Source organism: Zootoca vivipara, chromosome 13, assembly GCF_963506605.1.
Source record: "Zootoca vivipara chromosome 13, rZooViv1.1, whole genome shotgun sequence".
In the NCBI taxonomy this organism is placed as follows: Eukaryota; Metazoa; Chordata; class Lepidosauria; order Squamata; family Lacertidae; genus Zootoca; species Zootoca vivipara.
The window spans coordinates 5,620,811-5,640,905 of NC_083288.1; the positions used below are offsets into that span (position 1 = coordinate 5,620,811).

Below are 20,095 nucleotides of genomic sequence, written 5' to 3' on the forward strand. Positions count from 1 at the left end.
AAAACCCTCCCCAAACATAGCTGCCAACTCTCCCGTTTTCCCCGGGAAATCCCCGTTTTTCCAGCTGTTCCTAGCTGGAAAAACGGATTTTTTGTCCCCCCCCCCAGTTTATTCTGGCGCGGTGGCCATTTTGGAACTGGGCGGAGCATGCTCAGAAGCGACTTTTGATGCTGCTCTGCCCAGTTCCAAAATGGCTGCAGTGCGACTTCTGGCACTGCGGCCATTTTGGAACTGGGCAAAGCAGCATCAAAAGTCGCTTCTGAGCATGCTCCGCCCAGTTCCAAAATGGCGGCAGCGCTACTTCCGGTCTGCTATTTCCGGCCCGGTCCCTTATTTCTCTGACAGCAACTTGACAGGTATGTCCCAAATAAAGAAATGAATCTTTCTTGTTATGGGCTAATTCAGACAATTGTTCCAGTCCTTTAAAAGAAAAAAAAGGGTTTGTAATGCCATTGAAAAGGAGGAAGCCAATCAGTAAATCACACAGTTCAAAGTTGGAGTTAACTCTTTATTAGAGAAAGACGATCTTGGCAGCCTTGGCTATGCTTCAGGCCTAATGAGCACTGCAGCCCATGTCCTGTAGCTCCCACTCAATGAAATTAGTTGCTGAGACTAAAAGTCCCTGCCTCCACAAAGCCATTGATGTCTCCTTCTCTCCAGGGCTTCCTGCAAGCAACTGGAAACTGTGCCTGCGTACTGCTTGTCTTTGCTCTGCCCATTTCAGCCAACTTCTTCACTCCTCTGTGTCCAACCACTCCAGGAGCATTTACTAGGACCAAATACACATTTCCCTAGTTCCTTCCCACAGAACACCATCTTCACACCAAGATCCTGGCCTGCATTACCCCAGAGAGATGCCAGTTACATCCAAACCAAGAAAATCTGGCTTAGTGTTGATTGCAAGACCAACATTCTGTGAATCGGATATAAAAAGGAAGTGCTGCTTCTTTGCACACAAGATAATTCATGGTGAGATCCAGGCTATCCACACTCTTTTTATAGCCTACCAGTTATTATTATAAAATCTGCCCTTGAGTGAGAACCAATTTAGTAGGCTTCATCTCCTCAGAAGGGGTGACCATGCCTGCAACTTGCATCCAAGTCTGGCAGAAAATAAGATTCTGTCTGTCTGTCTCTCTTTAAAATATCAAATTCTAAAGGTGCCCTGAACAAAAAAAATCCTGGATATATTTGCCTATAATCTGACAGGCTTTAATCCACTCTAGAGAGTCTGCTGTGCCTACAAATTTCACCCACTTCAGTTAAAAAAAAAAGATTCCCTAATACACCAAATGAGGGGTGTGTGTGTGGGTGTGTAACCAGTTTCATTTTCAATAGATCTAAACCGGTCCAAAATATTGAGTCAAATTCGAAAGACACAGAATGGCTCAGAAACAGTTTGGGCAGCTTCCAAACGCTACAGCTACAGATGTAGAGAAACCCCCTAGTGCTTATCCTATTTTTCCAACCACACAATAATAACGACAGAAACTTGCTAAAGGCCTTGATATGTTTCATTATGGGTGAAGTCATCAGAGTTATGCTGCATTAAATTAATACAAATATACCTACACAAACACAGGAATAAACCTTTTTTAAAAAACAAAAAAAACCTAACTCCTGTTAAGAGGGCTTTAAAAATAACTCTGCCGCTCTGCATGTTGGTGTGGGGTTAGAGAGGCTCTCATCTTGCTCTCAATATTCCAAACATACAGATTGCAATGATGATAACAAGAAGGATATAATGTAAATTTTAGGGACAGTCTCCAAATATTTAAACAAGCTTCCTGTCCAGCTTGCAACAGGAAACCTGGGAGATTTAACTGTCACATGGAGGATGGAGCAGGCTTGTTTTCTCCTGCTCTGGAGGGTAGAACTCAAACCAATGGGTTCAAGAAAGGAGATTCCAACTAAATATTAGGAATAATGTTTCTGATGGTAAGAGCTGTTCGGCAGAGGATTTCTCCCTCGAAAGGCAAAAGGTGGTGGACTCTCCTTTGTTGGAGGTTTTCAAGCGGAGGTTGGATGGCCTTCTGACATGGATGCTTTAGCTGAGATTGCATAGGGCTGGACTAGATGACCCCCAGGGTCCTTCCCAGGGCCGTTGCTAGGGTTTTTTGAGCCCTAGGCGAGATCACCTTCTGGCACCCCTCCCCAATTAATTAAAAAAATAAATAGAAAAAAATAGAAATAGAAAATAGAAAAAATAAAAAAGTAGGAAAAAATGAAAATAAAATAAAAAACAGCTGAGAGGCACAGCGAGGCGGCCCCAGGCTCGCGCTCCCCGCGCACCTCTGGAGCTTCGCGTGGGGAGCGCGAGCCTGGGGCCCCCTCCACTGCGCCTGTCAGCTGTTGAGCGGCTTCAGGCCGCTCTCCGGAGGGACGCGTGTGCCTCGGGATAGCAGCCTGAAGCCACTCAACAGTGACAGGCGCAGTGGAGGCAGCCCCAGGCAGCGGCGGGCAGGCTGGCTAGCGCCCCCTCCATTTTGGCACCCTAGGCAGCTGCCTAGTTTGCCTAAATGGACACGCCGGCCCTGGTCCTTCCCACTCTACAATTCCATGATTCAATTATCGTTTATTTCTCTGCACCACAGCTTTTCAGTGGCACACAGTGCATAACTAAGAACGTGGTTGTGATTTCTCACCTGCGACTGTACTTATCTCTACTGACTTTCTTCTGCAAATACGTTAGTTAGGAGTATGATGACAACAGCAGAGGATTAATAAGGGAAACCAAAAATTGCTTAATATAAAAGGTTTAATACTCTGCATGCTCATAATGTTCAAGGCATTTCTTATTGATCGAGAGGACTTACAAGATCTGAACATTTCCTCCCCAAAAATAATTGACTGGGGGGAAATGAGTAGGGTTGCAAATACTTCATACATGCATGGAAATTATATTGCATTATGAAGTCTTAAATAAAGCAATTATGAATGCTGAGCAGACCTTTTCAGGGTGAGTGTGTTTAGGTATAAAACTCGGCAGCATCTGTGTTCTATTCATCCCAATATATTTTAGTTGTCCTGCTAGGTGGCGCTGTGCGATGGTTTTCTACAGCAAAAGAGGGAAATTTAAACATTCCAGGATATCCCAGTACTAAGATTGCTGCTTTGAATGTTCTCACTGGGAAGTATTACCATTCCTTAGCAAGAGCAAACACAATCAGGGTTACTGTGGCCTGATATGCCCTTGCTGTGGCTCAGTTATTTTGGAGCATCAGGATTGGCACATACAGAGGCTATAAAGGTGATAAAAATGGCACCTCAGAGAGTTGAGGCCTTACTTCCTTGTGTGGAAATTATTTCCTTGGCAAGTCGCCCTAATAATATATTGGACAGATGGGGCATAAAGCATTAGAATAAAACAACAAGCATATAATAATAAACAGTAATCGCTTCCGGCGTCTCCGAGATATGTCTCTTCCTTTTTATCCACTTTACGCCATAAGTGTGCGTCTGTGTGCATATGAAAGATTCTTAGTAAGGAGAAAGGCCTGGTCTGAGTTAATATTCAAGACTACTTGTTCCAATTGGCAGCATATATCAAGAGTGTTTGTGGTTGTTGTTTTTTTTTTAATACCTCCTTAACTACAGCAAGAGCCATCCTTTTGTTCACCAAAGGGATTTGTATGTTTGGCACTGAGGCAGCGTGTGTGGTTTTTATTTATTTATTCCGCCATACCTCCCAACAAAGCCAAAAATGGGAACCCCTTTCCCTCCCACCCACCTAAAGCCCATACATTCTAAAAACCCTTTAAAATATTCTCTCAACCACTGATTTTGAGGTTGCCAAGAACAGTACTTTGGGGCCATGAACTGCCTGGGCTGGGCAAACAGGAATGTTTTTAAATCCCTCCCAAAAGCCAATAATAGGAGGACATTTCACAAACGGAGCTGCCACTAAGAAGGCCCCGTCATGGGCCAATGCCAACTGGGCAGCCCTCAAGGGTGGCACCACCACCAAGGTCTTGCCTGCCAATCATAGAGATGGCTGATACTGAGGAAGGCACTCTTAGAGGTACTTGGGTCCCATTCACGGCTTCATATGCTAGTACTAACATTTGCCCTGGGAACTTCACCGGTAGCCAAGGCAGCACTTTAGAGACCAGCAACACATAGTCCCATTGGGCTGCCATTCTGCAGTAGGAACCTAACTCCCTGTGGATTATTTTCACTAGCTGACAAAAAGGAGGAATGTGCCACTATAAACGGAAGTAGCATTGCCTTTGCACGTGTACTCCTCTGCTTGTGGCAAGAATCAAACTAGTGAAATTTTTCAGTCATTGGCATGTTCTCCATGTGTGTGTGTGTGTGTATCACAGCTGTCTACACACACGGTAAAATATTTAAAATTGTTCAATAGACGGGACTCTTCTTACCTTTGACCCAATGAGAGTGTACAGCCACTGGATTGTTTCATTATGATTGATTACGCCATTCATCCCATCTACATATAGCATAATTTGCCCCAGTGCTAAGGAAATAAAGAAGATAAAGAAAGTTAGCAAAATTCAGTTGAGTGAGAAAAGGCACAAAAGTCTTCTTTCTGCTTCCAAATTACAGTAGGTCGCCATTCTGGATAACCTCAACTAACGCTTCCAGAGGGCACATGGATGCAAATGCAATTGAAATGAACCTCAGCCGATGTGCCAAATAGATGCATGTGAAGGGGGGGGGGCTGTATATGTAGTCTAAACCATTGAGCCTCTTGGGCTTGCCGATCAGAAGGGCGGCGGTTCAAATCCGTGCAACGGGGTGAGCTCCCGTTGCTCTGTCCCAGCTCCTGCCAACCTAGCAGTTCGAAAGCATGCCAGCGCAAGTAGATAAATAGGTACCACTGTGGCGGAAAGGTAAATGGTGTTTCCATGTGCCCTGGCACTTATCACAGTGTCCCGTTGCACCAGAAGTGGTTTATCAAGCTGGCCACATGACTCAGAAAGCTGTCTGCAGACAAACACCGGCTCCCTCGGCCTGAAGGTGAGATGAGCGCCACAACCCATAGTCAAGTTTGGACTTAACCATCCAGGGGGTCCTTTACCTTTTTGTATATGTAAGTGTGTGTGAGAGAGACAGAGAGTGATAGTGATGGAGAAAGACATCATAGCTCTCTGTGGGCCCATGCTTTCCTGGGGAAGGGAGACCAGGCCATAGCACAGTGTACTTCTCCCATGTAGCCCTCTGCACCACCACTAGATGAAAGACTAAATATTTGCCGCTTATCAAACAGCCTCCAAACTTTTCCTGGGGTCTCACCGAATCCTCCTTAGGAAGTTGATGTCGAAACCGTTTGTTGTGAGAGAGGTAATCCTATCCCTTTCTCCCCCCCCCCAGCATGCATAATTTTATAAACGTTGATTACGGTATGTCATCTCATGCTCACTTTTTTCTCTTAACTACCCCCTTCTCAAAAAAATGTTCCAACTTCTCATCATAGGGGAGTTCTCTATTCCCTTGATCATTTTGACTGCCCTTTTCTGAGCATTTTCCACAATGTCCTTCTTGAGGGAAGGAGGCCAGAGTTGTACTGTACTCCAAGCACACTTGCACCACAGAGTGGGATATTGGCAGTTGTATCTCTTTCTTAATCAGCCTGAGCATGGAAGTGGTCTTTTTCACAGGTTATGCACACTGGTTCAGCATCTTCAAACTATCTGCCATGACTCCAAGGTCTCATCCCTGAACAGTCACCACCAGGTCAGACCCCATGAGATGTGAACTTTAGATTTTCTTTGGTCCCAGTGTGCATAACTTTAGGCTCGGTGACATTGAATTGCATATTCCATTTCATTTCCCTTTCACCTAGTTGGAGCTCATTGCAAGCCTTTTTTATTAAAACATGGATGGAGGTAAAATTGGTGACAACAAAATAATATGGCCATTGAGAAACGGCAGTTGCCTTTACAGCTGTTCCCATGCATGGCCCCTTCACCACAAACTAGAACACCATTGTCATGTTACTTGTTGCGTGTGTGTGTGTGTGTGTGTGTTCAGGCCTCTTTTGAGAGCCCATGTAGACCACCCTCACACAATCAACAGCAACATGCAACCAGTCATTGCCTTCTTTGTCACATTCCAGCCAATGGCTGTAACTCCCTCTTAAGAGGTTACATCCCAATTCAGTGTGAGATCTACACACAAAGGCAGGCCTGCAGATCTGTTTTAAGGATCAAGAGCCCCTCACATTACAGAATGCTGGGCTTCTGGACCCATTGCCTGGCTGCCTTTCCAGAAAGTGGGATGTGTATATGCATCCTAACTGGGATCACTCATGGATTCTCCAAGAATGCTACATATAGATTTGATGTGCATCTGATGCAGGTAAACCCTATCAGCACTAGACAGGGTGGATGGGGGTAAGATAAAGCGCGTTCTCCAATTAAGGAGAGTGAGGGTTGCGGAAGGGGTTAAAGACATTCCCAGGGTTGGGGTGGTGGTGTCGGTGGAGTAGGAGTGAATGTAATAGGACCCGTTTTGGTTGCTGGGGAGAAAAGCATGTAGCAAGTTTGATTGGCAGGTACTGACCCTTAAATCCTCAGCGTCCTTCATTGGGTTTCACTTTTGCAAATAGCTTCAGATCCCCCTCCCGCCCACCACCTTTTTTCTAATGGTTTAGCCTGACATTGCTTTGCCTTTTATGGGGTCGTTTGCTTTGCAAGGGCCCAGTAGGAATTTTGTCAATTGGTTGATTGGCTCTTGCCATTGGTTTTTGCCTACTGCTTAACAAATCGTCACAACTTGTTAGGTTGGCGGTTAGGCATTGGTTGATAATTCTGGTTGGTGGAGGGGTTTGGCATGGAGGTGCCTTCCCCTCATTAAAATGCTGCTCCACATAGAAGTATTCCGTTAAAGGAATCCCGGGGCTCCAGGGCTCTAGTCCATACACCCCTGCAATGGGCGGGGCTGGGGCCATTACAGAGCACAAGCCTTGGGGAGCATTTCTGGTCGAGGGGAGAGTGCCTGGACATAGTTACCTCCTCTCCCATGGGGTGTTTACTTGACTTCCCTATACGGCTAGGGAAGTCGGAGCTGATCTGTCCCAGGCGGGGGACAGATAGATTAACCAATGCCTAAGCCAACACTCACATTTAATTTGTATTTAAATAAAGTTGTGGCCAAATTAATGCCAAAACCCAAACTAAAATTCTGAGTTCTGTGTGAATCATTAGGGGGGATGTCTGGTACCCTCGATACGCAACCTTCCCATCTGTCAGTCTGGTGAGTACGGTATTTGGATGACCATTCTCATTTGCTCATGGAAGCCAGAGTGTGGTTTGCTCATGGCTGTCTCTTGATTGTGACCTAAATGTCAGTGAAGAATAAAGAGACTTTAATGCACATCGCCACCCACTGACTATTAACATTACATCAAAGGGATGCAGAGTATTATTATTATTATTATTATTATTATTATTATTATTATTATTAGGTAATTCAGAGCAACTGCTATCCAGCTGCAATTAGAGAATGGCTTAATGAATATTATTTTTGTTTCTCTTCAGTACAAAGAAAATTGCCCTTTGATCAGAATCAGATAAGGTCACCAAGCTGCTTCTTTGTAGTGAAGCTTCCTGGATCAGAATAAAGGATTTCATTTGCATCTGAAGAAAATGTGAAACAAATTTTATGCCCCACACATATTTTTCAGATTAATATGGAACATAAATCAAGGACTTCTAAAAGTCGGTCTTTAAAGCATCACATGGACATTACAACAACAAAGACTGGCTAAGTATTTAGGTAAATTCTGGACTGCATTACTCCCCAGCTTTCAGGTTGTCGCTCGGTACAGTCATAAAAAAAAGCCAAGCCCTTTAATAAGCCCCATGCAAAGAAACCACAACAATGTTCAAAAGAAATTCCTGGCTATTTTCATCTGCTACTGAAGAATCTTATCAGAAGCTTCTTCCAAGACTATGGAATTCGATCGTATCTGCTATAGCTTCAGGTTAGCATTGTGGATTTTGATGGGAAATTGTGAGTGAACACATGCAGAAAAAAGTCTGTTGCTGTTTAAACAACTGGCAAAAAGAACGATGCTTTACAGAATAATATTTTTTAAAAATCTGCAGGATGTCATCAAGCTGTTTTTTTCAGGCACACTGACCTACGGCATGTTTGTCAGTCGCGTCCTGGAGCTTTATCAAATGTTAACATTATCAGTTGCTGACGGTCCTTGGAATACAAGCATCAAGATTTATTTGTTAAGACGCAACTTATTTCCTGGCTGCTCTGAGGCCTTAAATATGACAAGGCACAGGCTAGCTGGAGGTGAGGAATATTAAAAGCAAGGATAAGAAACCTGTGGCTCTCCAGATGTTGACTCCCATCAACTCTAGGTATCATGGCCAAGTGTCAGGGGCAATGGGAGTTGAAGAAGAAGAACGTAGAATCATAGAATTGTAGAGTTGGAAGGGACCCCGAGGGTCATGTAGTCCAACCCCCTGCGATGCAAAAAAAAAAAGAGCCACTGATTACCTACCCCTGCTCTAGAGCAAGCATCTCTGGAGAGCTGTATTTCACATGTAGCTGATTCTTCAAAATTATAATCGTGGTAGACAACTATCCTCAAACATTTAAATTTTAAAAGATTTAACCAGCTCTACTGCACTGGCATTATGGTCTAAGACGAAGTTGCAGAAATCCTGATGTTATGGAATTTCGTACTGGGGTGGGTGGGAATCGCTTGTCTCTTTTTGACACTTCCAACATATTGCAGCGTAGTTTAACTCTATGTCTCCTGGCTGATATAATGTGCTTGTGAGCTACTAACAGTTTTCTCTTAATTGCCATATTTAGGGGAAAACCTGTGCAATGTTTTCCGAAGACGTTCCCACATATCCAGTGGGTTACTTTCCCTTATTCTATTGAGCCTATTTAACCATGCAGGCTCTTACTTGCTCGGGCTCCAAGCTGAACTTTCGTTAATGTCAATTTTTTTATTTTTTCATTGTTTACATTTCAAATTAGGTTCACTCGTATTTGTTCATATGATCTAAAATGTCATTGCAAACAAGACTGGAGTTGAAAATATTGAAACTGTGGGAGATTCCTGGCTTGTAGTCGCCTCTTAATTTCTGAGTAAAAAATCATGAACCCCTTGATATAGCAGATCTTGTATTCTAAAAAGTTAGTTGCTTTCCATATTTGAAATCTTATAGAGGTCTCTATAAGATTTATTTTATCCAAGATATATTCCAGAAGTGAAGGACTAGGGTGAAATGATTTTTTTTTAGAATCCAAATTGTGAAGATAAGGTATCTTTAACTGACTGTTGCAATCCCCCATAGTATCTCATAGAAAGGTGTTCTCAATATATTTTGTTCAAGCTTCGCTATATGCTATGCAATCTATAACCCAGTTTAAACAGTTTGCTATACAAAACAGAGTACAGGACTTGGAGATCTCCCATCATCATATGAAATTCTGGCTTTTAGCCTTGTTTATTTGTTACTCCAGATGCATTTCAGTGTACATTGTTGTAACTAGTGGGTCAATATTTTGATTAGCATATTAAAAAATAAAGATTTGGGTGGTACTATCATTTTAACTGCTGAAATTCCTCCAGAAAAAGATACAATACAATGGGCAGTATTCAATGAAGGAAGTCTGCTAGTGGAAGGACTTTTACCTGTGCAATGCAACTCTCCTTCTTCTCCCCACATGGTCCCACCACACACCTAAAAATCTGTTCTCAGCATTTCCACACACACACACACACACACACACACACACACACACACACCGAGCAGATATGGGGTTTGGAGGCATGTCATAAAATAATCACTGATTTCCCCTCGTGGGTTCTTTCATTAAAAAAGAAGTTTCTAAAATACATCAAGTGCCAATAAGATTTAACACTTTCTGATAAAAGCAGTTGTTTTCTCTCTTGTATTTTGTAGTGATGAACATGCCCTTTCTCATTTCCTCTGAACCAGGCCAGCCAACCTGAAAAAGATCTTTTCTCCATGTCTCTCCCTGCTCAATTAAGCATTGGATCATGTGACTACGACATTACTAGTCTCTGACAGAAATGTCAACAGCAACTTGATATCGCAGAATAGAGTATTTTGTGTGGCATGGTGAAGCTTCTATTTAAGTTTTGCTGTTTCATACAGGACTAAAGTCAATGGTGGACTTGGGTACTATGCCCTTCGTGGCATGTACAGTCAATTCAGTTTTGTTACTATTACGAGCTAATTTTTTAACCATAATGAGAAGGTGGTGGACTTTCCTTCCTTGGAGGTTTTTCAGCAGAGGTTGGATGTCATGGATGCTTTAGCTGAGATTCCTGCATTGCAGGGGGTTGGACTAAATGACCCTCAGGATCCCTTCCAACAATTCTGCTCATGCTTCTTTGAGCAATTTAGTGATTAGCATACAGCTCCAGGAAGCAGGACTGCTTGGGTGAGGGTGGGAACACAGCCTAGTGTCATAAATCTCCTGAGATGCAATTCAAGGATTTAACCTCCAAATGAACATTATAGTGCTAAGCCGGTTCTTAAGATAAGCAAAGCATAATCCTGATTTGGAGAGAATGGAGAGGGGGGACATGATGTGCCAAATCTTGAAACAGGAAGAAAATTATTTTCTTCACTGAGCTCCACACGTTGAAGCTGCTTTTGAGCTCATTTGGACTTTGTAAAGAAAGGAGCTGCAGGTGTGAGTTTTCTTTTATCAATCACTACTAATTATGTACAGAACATCAGCTTGGGATGCCAGTATCTGTTCAAAGCAACTATGCTTCAGTCTTCCGCCTTCCCTAACTTTTAAGGTGGTACTCAACTCAAAAAACACAGAGAAAATGCAAAATGTGTTTAGCAGCGCAAGCAATTATGATGCAACCATACTTGGAATGCTGTGTACATTCCGGCCACCACACTTCAAAATAGATGTTGTAGAGCTGGGAATGGTGCAGAAAGGGGATAGCATAATTACCAGTGGCCAGCAGCAACTCCCCTACGAGGAAAGGTGAAAATAATGGAGACCTTTTTTACAGTTGGTTTAGAACAGGGGTGGCCAACTCCCAAGAGACCGTGATCTACTCACAGAGTTAAAAACTGGCAGTGATCTACCCTTCTTTTTTGGGGTCAGGTCAAAGTTCTTGAGCTATTTTTAGGGAGGAGGAGAGCCCCATTTTTGGGGGTTCAGGTAAAAGTTGAAAGTTGTTAAGCTTCTTTGGGGGAGCCAGTGATCTACCACAGATGTCCTGTGATCTACCCATAGATCACGATCTAGCTGTTGGACATGCCTGGTTTAGAAAAAGAAAATGGGGACAGAATAGGTTTTTTAAGTACCATACAATCCTCTGGCGTGGATCAAGTAAAAAGAGTTTCTCTCACTTTCATTAAACTAGAACCCAGATTCATCTAATGAAGATAAATAGCCATTAGCTTAAAGGTAAATGTAAAGGGGCCCCTGACCATCAGGTCCAGTCGTGTCCGACTCTGGGGTTGCGGTGGTCATCTCGCTCTATAGGCCGAGGGAGCCGGCGTTTGTCCGCAGACCTTACCTTCCTGCCGGAGCGGTCCCTATTTATCTACTTGCACTTTGATGTGCTTTCGAACTGCTAGGTGGGCAGGAGCTGGGATCGAGGAACGGGAGCTCACCCCGTCGCAGGGATTCGAACCGCCGACCTTCTGATCAGCAAGCCCTAGACTCTGTGGTTTAACCCACAGTGCCACCTGGGTCCCATTAGCTAAGCCATTAGCTTAGATCATAGCTGCCAAGTTTTCCCTTTTCTCGCGAGGAAGCCTATTCAGCATAATGGAATTTCCCTTAAAAAAAGGGATAACTTGGCAGCTATGCTAAGGCTTAGATGACTATAAAGGGGGGGCGAGACAAATTTATAGAGACTAAGGCTGTCAATGGCTATAAGTCATGATGATTAAATTATTAAATGGTACCTGTGGGATCAGAGGGAGCACGGCAGAGAACAACAGCAGGATATGGCTATTGTTTTTGTGTCCTGCCAGTGGGCTACCCATAGGCATCTTTGGCTGGCCACGGTGGGAAAATGGATGCTGCATTAGATAACTAGATAAGGGGTAGCTAATATTGTAGAAGACAGGGAAAAAGGACTGAATGTGGTATTGACAACCAAACAGATTTCATTGGGGATGAATGTAAAGTTCTGCATTTAGGCAGGAAAAATCAGGTGCACACAGGATTCGTGGCACATGGCTTGACAGGATCACATGTGGAAAAGGCAACAGAATAATAGATTGTGGAGTTGGAAAGCAGGTATCTCAGCAGAAGCGTCCACGACAGAGGGCCAACCAACCTCTGCTTAAAAGCCTCCAAAGAATGAGAGTCCCCCACCTTCCGAGGAAGTCCATTCCACCGTGGAACAGCTCTTACTGTCAGAAAGTGGTTCCTAATGTTTAGTGGGAATCTCCTTTCTTGTAACTTGAATCGATTGTTTTCGGTCCATTCTGGGGGCTTTGGTAGACGACAAGCCAAATGCGAGTCTGCTAAAAAGGCTAATGCTACTCTAATATTTTACGTTTTAAAATGCAATGCCTTCAAAGGCCTGTGAAGTAACACATGGGGGGCAGGCAAAATCAGGAACAACTTTGCTTGGTTTCTGTGCCTTTAATAGTTGTGTACAGGAGAGAGAATTGCAGTACTTTCTTCTTCTCTTTACTAAAGACAAGCATACTTGTGTTCTTCTACACATCTAATAAACTAGACTAAGTGAACAAATTCCTCCTTCACCTCTGGTCATCTTTGTTGTCATTACTGAATTCCACATTATTATCATTCATTTGAAAATGATTCACACCCACTACACATCACCAGTCCCCATTTAATAAAAGGCCCTTTAAAGAATGTGCATCAAAGAATACAGAATGCAATAGTGCAGAACCAAATGGTTGATTCTAGGCTGAGTGACGCATTCCATTTAATCGAACAAAAGCTAAGGAAAAGTGAAACTGTCATCGAGGATCCAGGGAGCTCTCATTAAAAAGAAAGGACAATTTATGTGATTTTTGTTTGTTTGTAGTAGTTACCTTTATCGCAGAAACGGATGGAATGAAAGTATGTTTGAAAGTGACATGCCTGATACTCAAACTTTCTGTTTTAGTTGTTCAACAACATGCCTTGTTCCTCCTCTCTGGCAATGACAATGGCTCCACCCTGCTCCGGGAGAAACAGCGGTGTCATCCAGGAACGCATGCTCTTTCAAAGCCAGGTTTAGGTTGGCTGATTAACATTCTATGTCCTTTTAAGTGTGTTTGTGGGAGGGGGAGTTACCGTATTTTTTGCCCCATAAGAGGCACCTGACCACCTAGTTTTCAGAGGAGGAAAACAAGAAAGAAAAATTCTGAATCAAATGTACTAAACTAGGCATGTCCAACAGGTAGATCGTGATCTACTGGTAGATCACTGGATGTCTATGGTAGATCATTGGTAGATCACTGGCTCCCCCAAAGAAACCCAGTAACTTTGGCTCCCCTAAAAAAAGCTCTACATTTTTGCCAGGGAGGGAGATGCTACCTTCACGGAGGGGAGCGGCAGAGGAAGGGGCAGCATGAAAGGGCTGCTTTCGGGCTGCCCCTTCCTCCCCCACCCCATTCGTCGTTGGCGGCGGCCAAGGGGGAGGAAGGGGCAGCCTGAAAGCGGCGCTTTCGGGCTGATCGTTCCTCCACCGGCGGCGGGAGCCATGGCTCCGGTGAGAGAGGCATTCCTCCGCTGGTGACTGCAGTGGCAGCCGAGGGATCCTGCTACTGTCCAGTGCCTTCACTGCATAAGACGAACAGACATTTCCCCTTCCTTCTTAGGAGGGGAAGCGTGCGTCTTATGGAGCGGAAAATACAAAATACGGTATTTGTTGGTTCTCTTCTTGCTTTTATTATGCATTTTGTGTTCCTATTTTGTATATTTTTGCTGTGAACTTTCACAAGATCTTGGATGAAGGGTGGTATACAAATTTAATAAAGAAAATAAAGTAAGCAAAATAAAGCGAATCATTTCCTATTTTCACTTTCAAAGGGTTCCTCATGTCAGCTCTTGAACTTGCATCCTCAGCTGCAATGGCCTCTAGCAGAACCACCCAATATTGAACTTGCTCACTAGAAAAATACAGGCCAAACCCTACGCCAAAGGATAAATGGACATAAATCTGACATCAGAAGACAGAGAAACCAGTAGGAGAACACTTCAATCTCCCAGGACATTCTATACAAGATCTCAAAGCAGCTGTCTTACTACAAAAGAATGTCAGAAATAGACTGGAAAGAGAAGTTGCTGAATTACAACTTATCACCAAGCTCAAAACCATGGAGGGACCTGGTTTGAACAGAGACATTGGATTCTTATGCCATTATACATGATAAAGCGATCTTCAGCCATCTCAACACTCGCTTTTTCATGCAAAACCATTTGCAGTCGTTTTCAGCCATCAACAGCTATCAGTCAGTCAATCACCCACTTCCACCACCCTTCTGAGTGATACCCCCTCCCCACCCCACCCCTTCTCCACATAAGTGCCTGGGGACTCCTATTTCAGTGTATCTGAAGAAGTGTGCATGCACACGAAAGCTCATACCAAAATAAAAACTTAGTTGATCTTTAAGGTGCTACTGAAGGAATTTTTTAATTTTACTTCTACCCAGACCAACACGGCTACCTACCTGTAACTAGAAAAATACAGGTTGCTTAGCTGGAGCTGACAGTCTTCAACCAGACATAAGAAGGGGCTGCTGGGTCAGCTTGCTTGTCCTCTGGTCACAGTGGCCGACAAGATGCTGTGGGGAGCACTCCCCCCACCAATGAGCCAGAGTAACAATGATTCAGAGACATATTGTCTCCAACAGTAGAGGTGGAACAAAGCCATCACAGCTAGTAGAACAGATTCCATAGTTTAAGTACAGTATGGGATCTCTGTGAACTCACTTATATGAGATCTGAGTCTGCGCAGAACAGCATTTTGGAAGGTTCTAGAGCTTAGAAGAGCCAGAAAACCACAAGCTTTGGCTAGTCCAAGGGTGGGGCCAAAGCCCTCTCTTCACTCCCTTGTAGACTGCGGCAAATAAAAGATAAGCATTTGCCTTGTGGTGAAGAAGACAGGCGTGGCTTCTTCTTCATGGTCTCTGCTCAGAGCTCAAAACTTGTCCTCTTCTGCAAGTTTCCAGTGCAGGTAGAAAGGTAAAAGACCCCTGGGTGGTTCAGTCCAGTCATAGGCGACTATGGGGTGTGGCGCACATCTCGCTTTCAGGCCGAGAGAGCCGGCCTTTGTCCGCAGACAGCTTTCCGGGTGGTCATGTGGCCAGCATGACTAAACCGCTTCTGGCACAATGGGACACCGTGCCCGTTACCTTCCTGCTGGAGCAGTACCTATTTATCTACTTGCACTGGTGTGCTTTCGAACTGCTAGGTTGGCAGAAGCTGGGACAGAGCAACGCGAGCTCAGCCCATCGCGGGGATTCAAACCACCAACCTTCTGATTGGCAAGCCCAAGAGGCTCAGTGGTTTAGACCACAGTGCCACCCGCGTCCCCTAAGTTTCCAGTATGTGTATGGGCTGCCTCCATCCTGCAAGTACCGTTAGTAAGGTAGTTGGAGGCTCAGGTTAATGGGAAGATGTGCATCTGAAGTGCTCTCAACTGGCTTACACCTCACAGAAGAACTCCGGTTAAGGGCAGCAAGGAAAGGTCTGGGGGGAATTGCTCTCAAGAAAGGAGAGGATAAGGTATGGGGAATGTGATAATCCTGCAATCCACTCGCAATCCCTTAATCCGGCTGACTTCAGGTCTGAGTGAAACATTGTTCAGATGACAAAGCTAATTATCAAAAGACTGCTGGCAGCAAGTCAACAGAGGTGGGGTATCAGATGACTTGTGAGCACCAAGGCAAGTGAAACACAAACCTATGTTTTTCTGTATAATAAGTCTTATAAATAGAATATTTTAAGGCAACTAATAAAAATCATTTGCAGGAATGCAATTGCTAATGCCAGCATTACAACTTTATGCAATCTCCCAGAGAAGTATAGAATATGCTTTTGCTCAGTGATATACTGCAGTAGTCACAGAAAATTTAAGAATGCTCTGGTTATTAATGCTTCTTATCCTTGATTAAAATGGAGCAGAAACTAAGAGTATGTTTAATATAAAATGCAGTTGGTGCTATTATTATTGACAGAGAAAAGTTGTGATTTATTATTTTTTAAAAAACAACAACTAAGCCTAGAATCAACATGCTTCCTCTGAAAATTTTCAGAGGTAAATCTCACTCCATCTTTGCATGCCAAGCTGCATTAGAACAGCTTTACAGGATCAGATCAAAGTTGGTTTATACCAGAAGCCAGCCAGAAGCCTCTTTATGCTCATAAAAACAGCAGGACAGTTTGACCTCAGTATCTGAAGAATACACTGCTATGGTACATGGATGTTCCATTTTGCTATAACTTACATTTATTTATTTCAATTTTTTACCATGTTCAGTTTTTTTTTAAAAAAAAAACTGACATGGGTCTTGTGACATAATTGCATTTCCTATGTGATCCAGGATAAGAAGAAAGCTTAGTGCGGAAAATGGCACTTGGGGGGGGGGGCAGGAGGGGAGAAACCATGAACAGCAAACCACTATAAATAGCAGGGGAAAATTTGCTCTTTGGGGTTTGGCCGGGGGCTCACCCACAAAACCCATCTTTCATTTAGAAAAACTCAAGAGTTGGGGAAAATGCTACTGTTCTATACTGTGATTTCAAAAATGTGAAAATGCCTAAGAGGAAAAGAACGTTTTGAACAACTAGCACAATGAAATATAAAAATGCATATACACAAATTATGTGACCACATTTGGGGTTTCTGTGCCTGACAGTTTTAGGCAAATGGGGTCAAAGTCAGCCCTTTGGGAGAGGTTTTATACAGGAAGGTCTCGTTTCCTCAAAGGGTGCAAAAGTGAAAGCCTGAAGATCAGAATGTTAGCAAGCTGACAATGGTGGAATGTGTCCAAGGGCCGTGCCCTTCCTTCCATTCCAGGAAGTTTGTTTTCCAGTATATTGGACACCCAAGTAAATGAACAAGCTCAATGGTATTTTAGCTATACATAACTCTGAAGTCTAGTAACAGTGGGGATGTGCTGATATATTATTATTAAATATTAAAAAGTTATAAGCAATCATTTATTAACATTTCCTGAGTTTTATTTTGTGGCATGTTTAATGAGCTTAACTATAGAATTATAGAGTTGGAAGGAACCCTTTTTGATTCAGGAAACCCAGGGTAGAGAATCCCTCTGATTTAACCCTGACACACAGAGAGAAAGACCACCTTCTACCCAGATAAGTGGTTCTACTGTTAAACTGGTCTTACTGTTAATAGGTCTCTCCTAATATTCCCTGGAAACCTACACTCCTTCTACACCAGGCATCCCCAAACTGCGGCCCTCCAGATGTTTTGGCCTACAACTCCCATGATCCCTAGCTAACAGGACCAGTGGTCAGGGAAGATGGGAATTGTACTCCAAAACATCTGGAGGGCCGAAGTTTGGGGATGCCTGTTCTACACAAAAGCCCATCAAGCATGTTATGTTCTCCTTTCTATGGTAAAATACAGAGTTCCTTCAGCATTTCCTTATAAGAACTGTTTCTCCTTGAACGGCTTTGCTGCCCTTCTCTGTGTTGGAAAACGTCCTCGGGTGCCCCTGCAGCCCCCGAACTCCGAGCGTCCTCCAGTATGTGCAGCTCTGGAAAAGGCATTTCCCTTCTTCTCCAGTGCGCTTCAGTGACATATATCAAATGATATATGCACACTAATCTTCTAGCATAACACAGCAAGAAGCGTGAGACATCGTAGAGCTAACCTACGTATTTATTTACACACTATGTACAGACAAAGGATTCATGGCGTCTTCTCTCTCCAGGTCCGAGAGAAGAACAGGAACAAGTAAAAGCAAAAGTACCCCGCGACTGGACTTAACGGTCAGGGGTCCCTTTACCTTTACCTTTACAGTACAAATAGTTCATACAGCGGAAAAGATAAGACCGTCTTCGGTTCCCACACTCTTCCCAGACAGGCATGTGATTTACACCAATATCATCTGCAGCACCAGAGGCGTGAAATACTAACATTCTGAACCCATTAAAGTTTGTCTCCGTACTTCTTAAAGTGTGACACCCAGACTTTCCAAACCATATACTCCTATTGATGCAGCCCAGAATTGCATTGGCTTTTTTAGCTGCTGCATCACACTGTTGACTCATGTCAAGTTTGTGGTCTACCAAGACTCCTACATCCTTTTCACATGTACTGCTCTCAAGCCAGGTGTCACCCATCCTGTATTTGTGGCTTTCATTTTTTTTTTGCCCAAGTGTAGTACTTTACATTTCTCCCTGTTAAAATTCATCTTGTTAGCTTTGGCCCAGTTGTCTAATCTGTTAACGTCATTTTGAAGTGTGACCCTGTCCTCTGGGGTATTAGCCCCCCTCCCAATCTGCAAATTTGATCAGGATGCCCTCAAGCCCATCATCCAAGTCATTGATAAAGATGTTGAATAAGACTGGGCCCAAGACAGAACCCTGTGGCACCCCACTAGTCACTACTCTCCAGGATGAAGAGGAGCCATTGATGAGCACCCTTCAGACTCAGGAGTAAACTGGAAACACTAAGTAATGCATTCTTGTTAATTGCAAGTGGCGCTGGTAACTTTAACTTCTTAGTAGCTCTTAACCCCCAGAGCTTAAATTGGAGTACAATTTATAATTTTCCTTTTCCGTTTTCTTTGTTTATCTTTTATCTCAGGATTTGTAATTCAAATCCTAAGCTTATATGACATTTTATCAGGTACATTATTATGGGTGTCGATTATGTTATATTATGTTATATCATTTGTGTTATTAGTTATATTATGATATATTATTTAGTATTATCAGGTATACTATCTGGTATGCCAAGTTTAAAGTTCTTAGAAATGGAATAGTATGTCAAATTAGTGTCTATAAGCTTACCTTTTTACTATATATATGTGTGTATATATAGGGCTACATATATATAGTTTTCCCCATCCCCTCTTTTTTTTTCTTTTCTTCCCCCCGTCTCTTCTTTCCCCTTTTTGTTATCTTTTGTTGATGTCTGAATATGATTTTTCTGTTAAATTTTATATTGTATTTTGTGTTTGTATAATTGAAATAAAGTCTATTTTATAATAAAAAAAAAAACCCCAGATACACGACAGCAACTTCATCAGCAATTCTCGGTACCAAAGTCAGGTTTCTACTCCAGTGCAATTAACTATAGGTTAAAAGTTGTACAGGGTAGTTCCACATGTGAACACCATTTGCTTTGCTGGACACATTCAGGGTCAGCTCAACATTTGCAGAAGGCTATTTGTGCCTAGCAATATTTACTTACTTTGCATTATTCTGAATGCTGTTTCGTTTTTAGCAAGGACTGGGAAGGTCCAGAATGCAAGGCGGAAGCATAGAAGCCTGGGAACTTCTATGCCCCAGTCCCTAATCACTAGCTACTGAATACTCAGACTGCTGTCTCTGGGGTGCCCAAGATTCTCTCTTGCTTTTAAAAATACGCAAGATGGAAATCTCTGTACACACAATTATGTGCTTGCAGAGTTACAAAATAACACATTTGCACTAGACCCATGTATAACATGGATGGGAGCCACGTGGCAACATGTGTCCCACCTCCCTCTCCAAAGAAGATACTGTAGCCCACAGAAAGAGGCCCAAAGCTACAATTTGGCTTTGTCTTGTCTTGTTCCCTCTGCTAGAGGAACCGTTGGAGGGAACAAGTCTGTGTTCTTCACTTGCATGGCAACCAGCTGCATGAGAATTATGGGCCTTTAAAGCCATTTCAAATCCACATTAAAATGTGCGTCCTCTGCAGCACACGTGAAACAAATCTGCACAGAGGAGTTTGGGTGAGCTCCCGTTGCTCGGTCCCTGCTCCTGCCAACCTAGCAGTTCAAAAGCACGTCAAAGTGCAAGTAGATAAATGCAAGTAGATAAATAGGAACCGCTACAGCGGGAAGGTAAACGGCGTTTCCGTGTGCTGCTCTGGTTCGCCAGAAGCGGCTTAGTCATGCTGGCCACATGACCCGGAAGCTGTACGCCAGCTCCCTTGGCCAGTAAT

The 20,095-nt window shown here is 43.3% G+C and overlaps 1 protein-coding gene across 13 annotated transcripts in view; it reads right to left on the minus strand.

Moving 5' to 3' along the window:
- The window catches only part of FHOD3 (formin homology 2 domain containing 3), a 310,284-nt gene that overhangs the window by 109,398 nt on the left and 180,791 nt on the right, over positions 1-20,095 (minus strand). For all 13 annotated transcript variants that reach the window (XM_060282210.1, XM_060282206.1, XM_060282209.1 and 10 more), the window contains exon 6: positions 4,383-4,477. In XM_060282210.1, the coding sequence (XP_060138193.1) occupies positions 4,383-4,477 (95 nt within the window). The remainder of the gene's footprint in view (positions 1-4,382; positions 4,478-20,095) is intronic.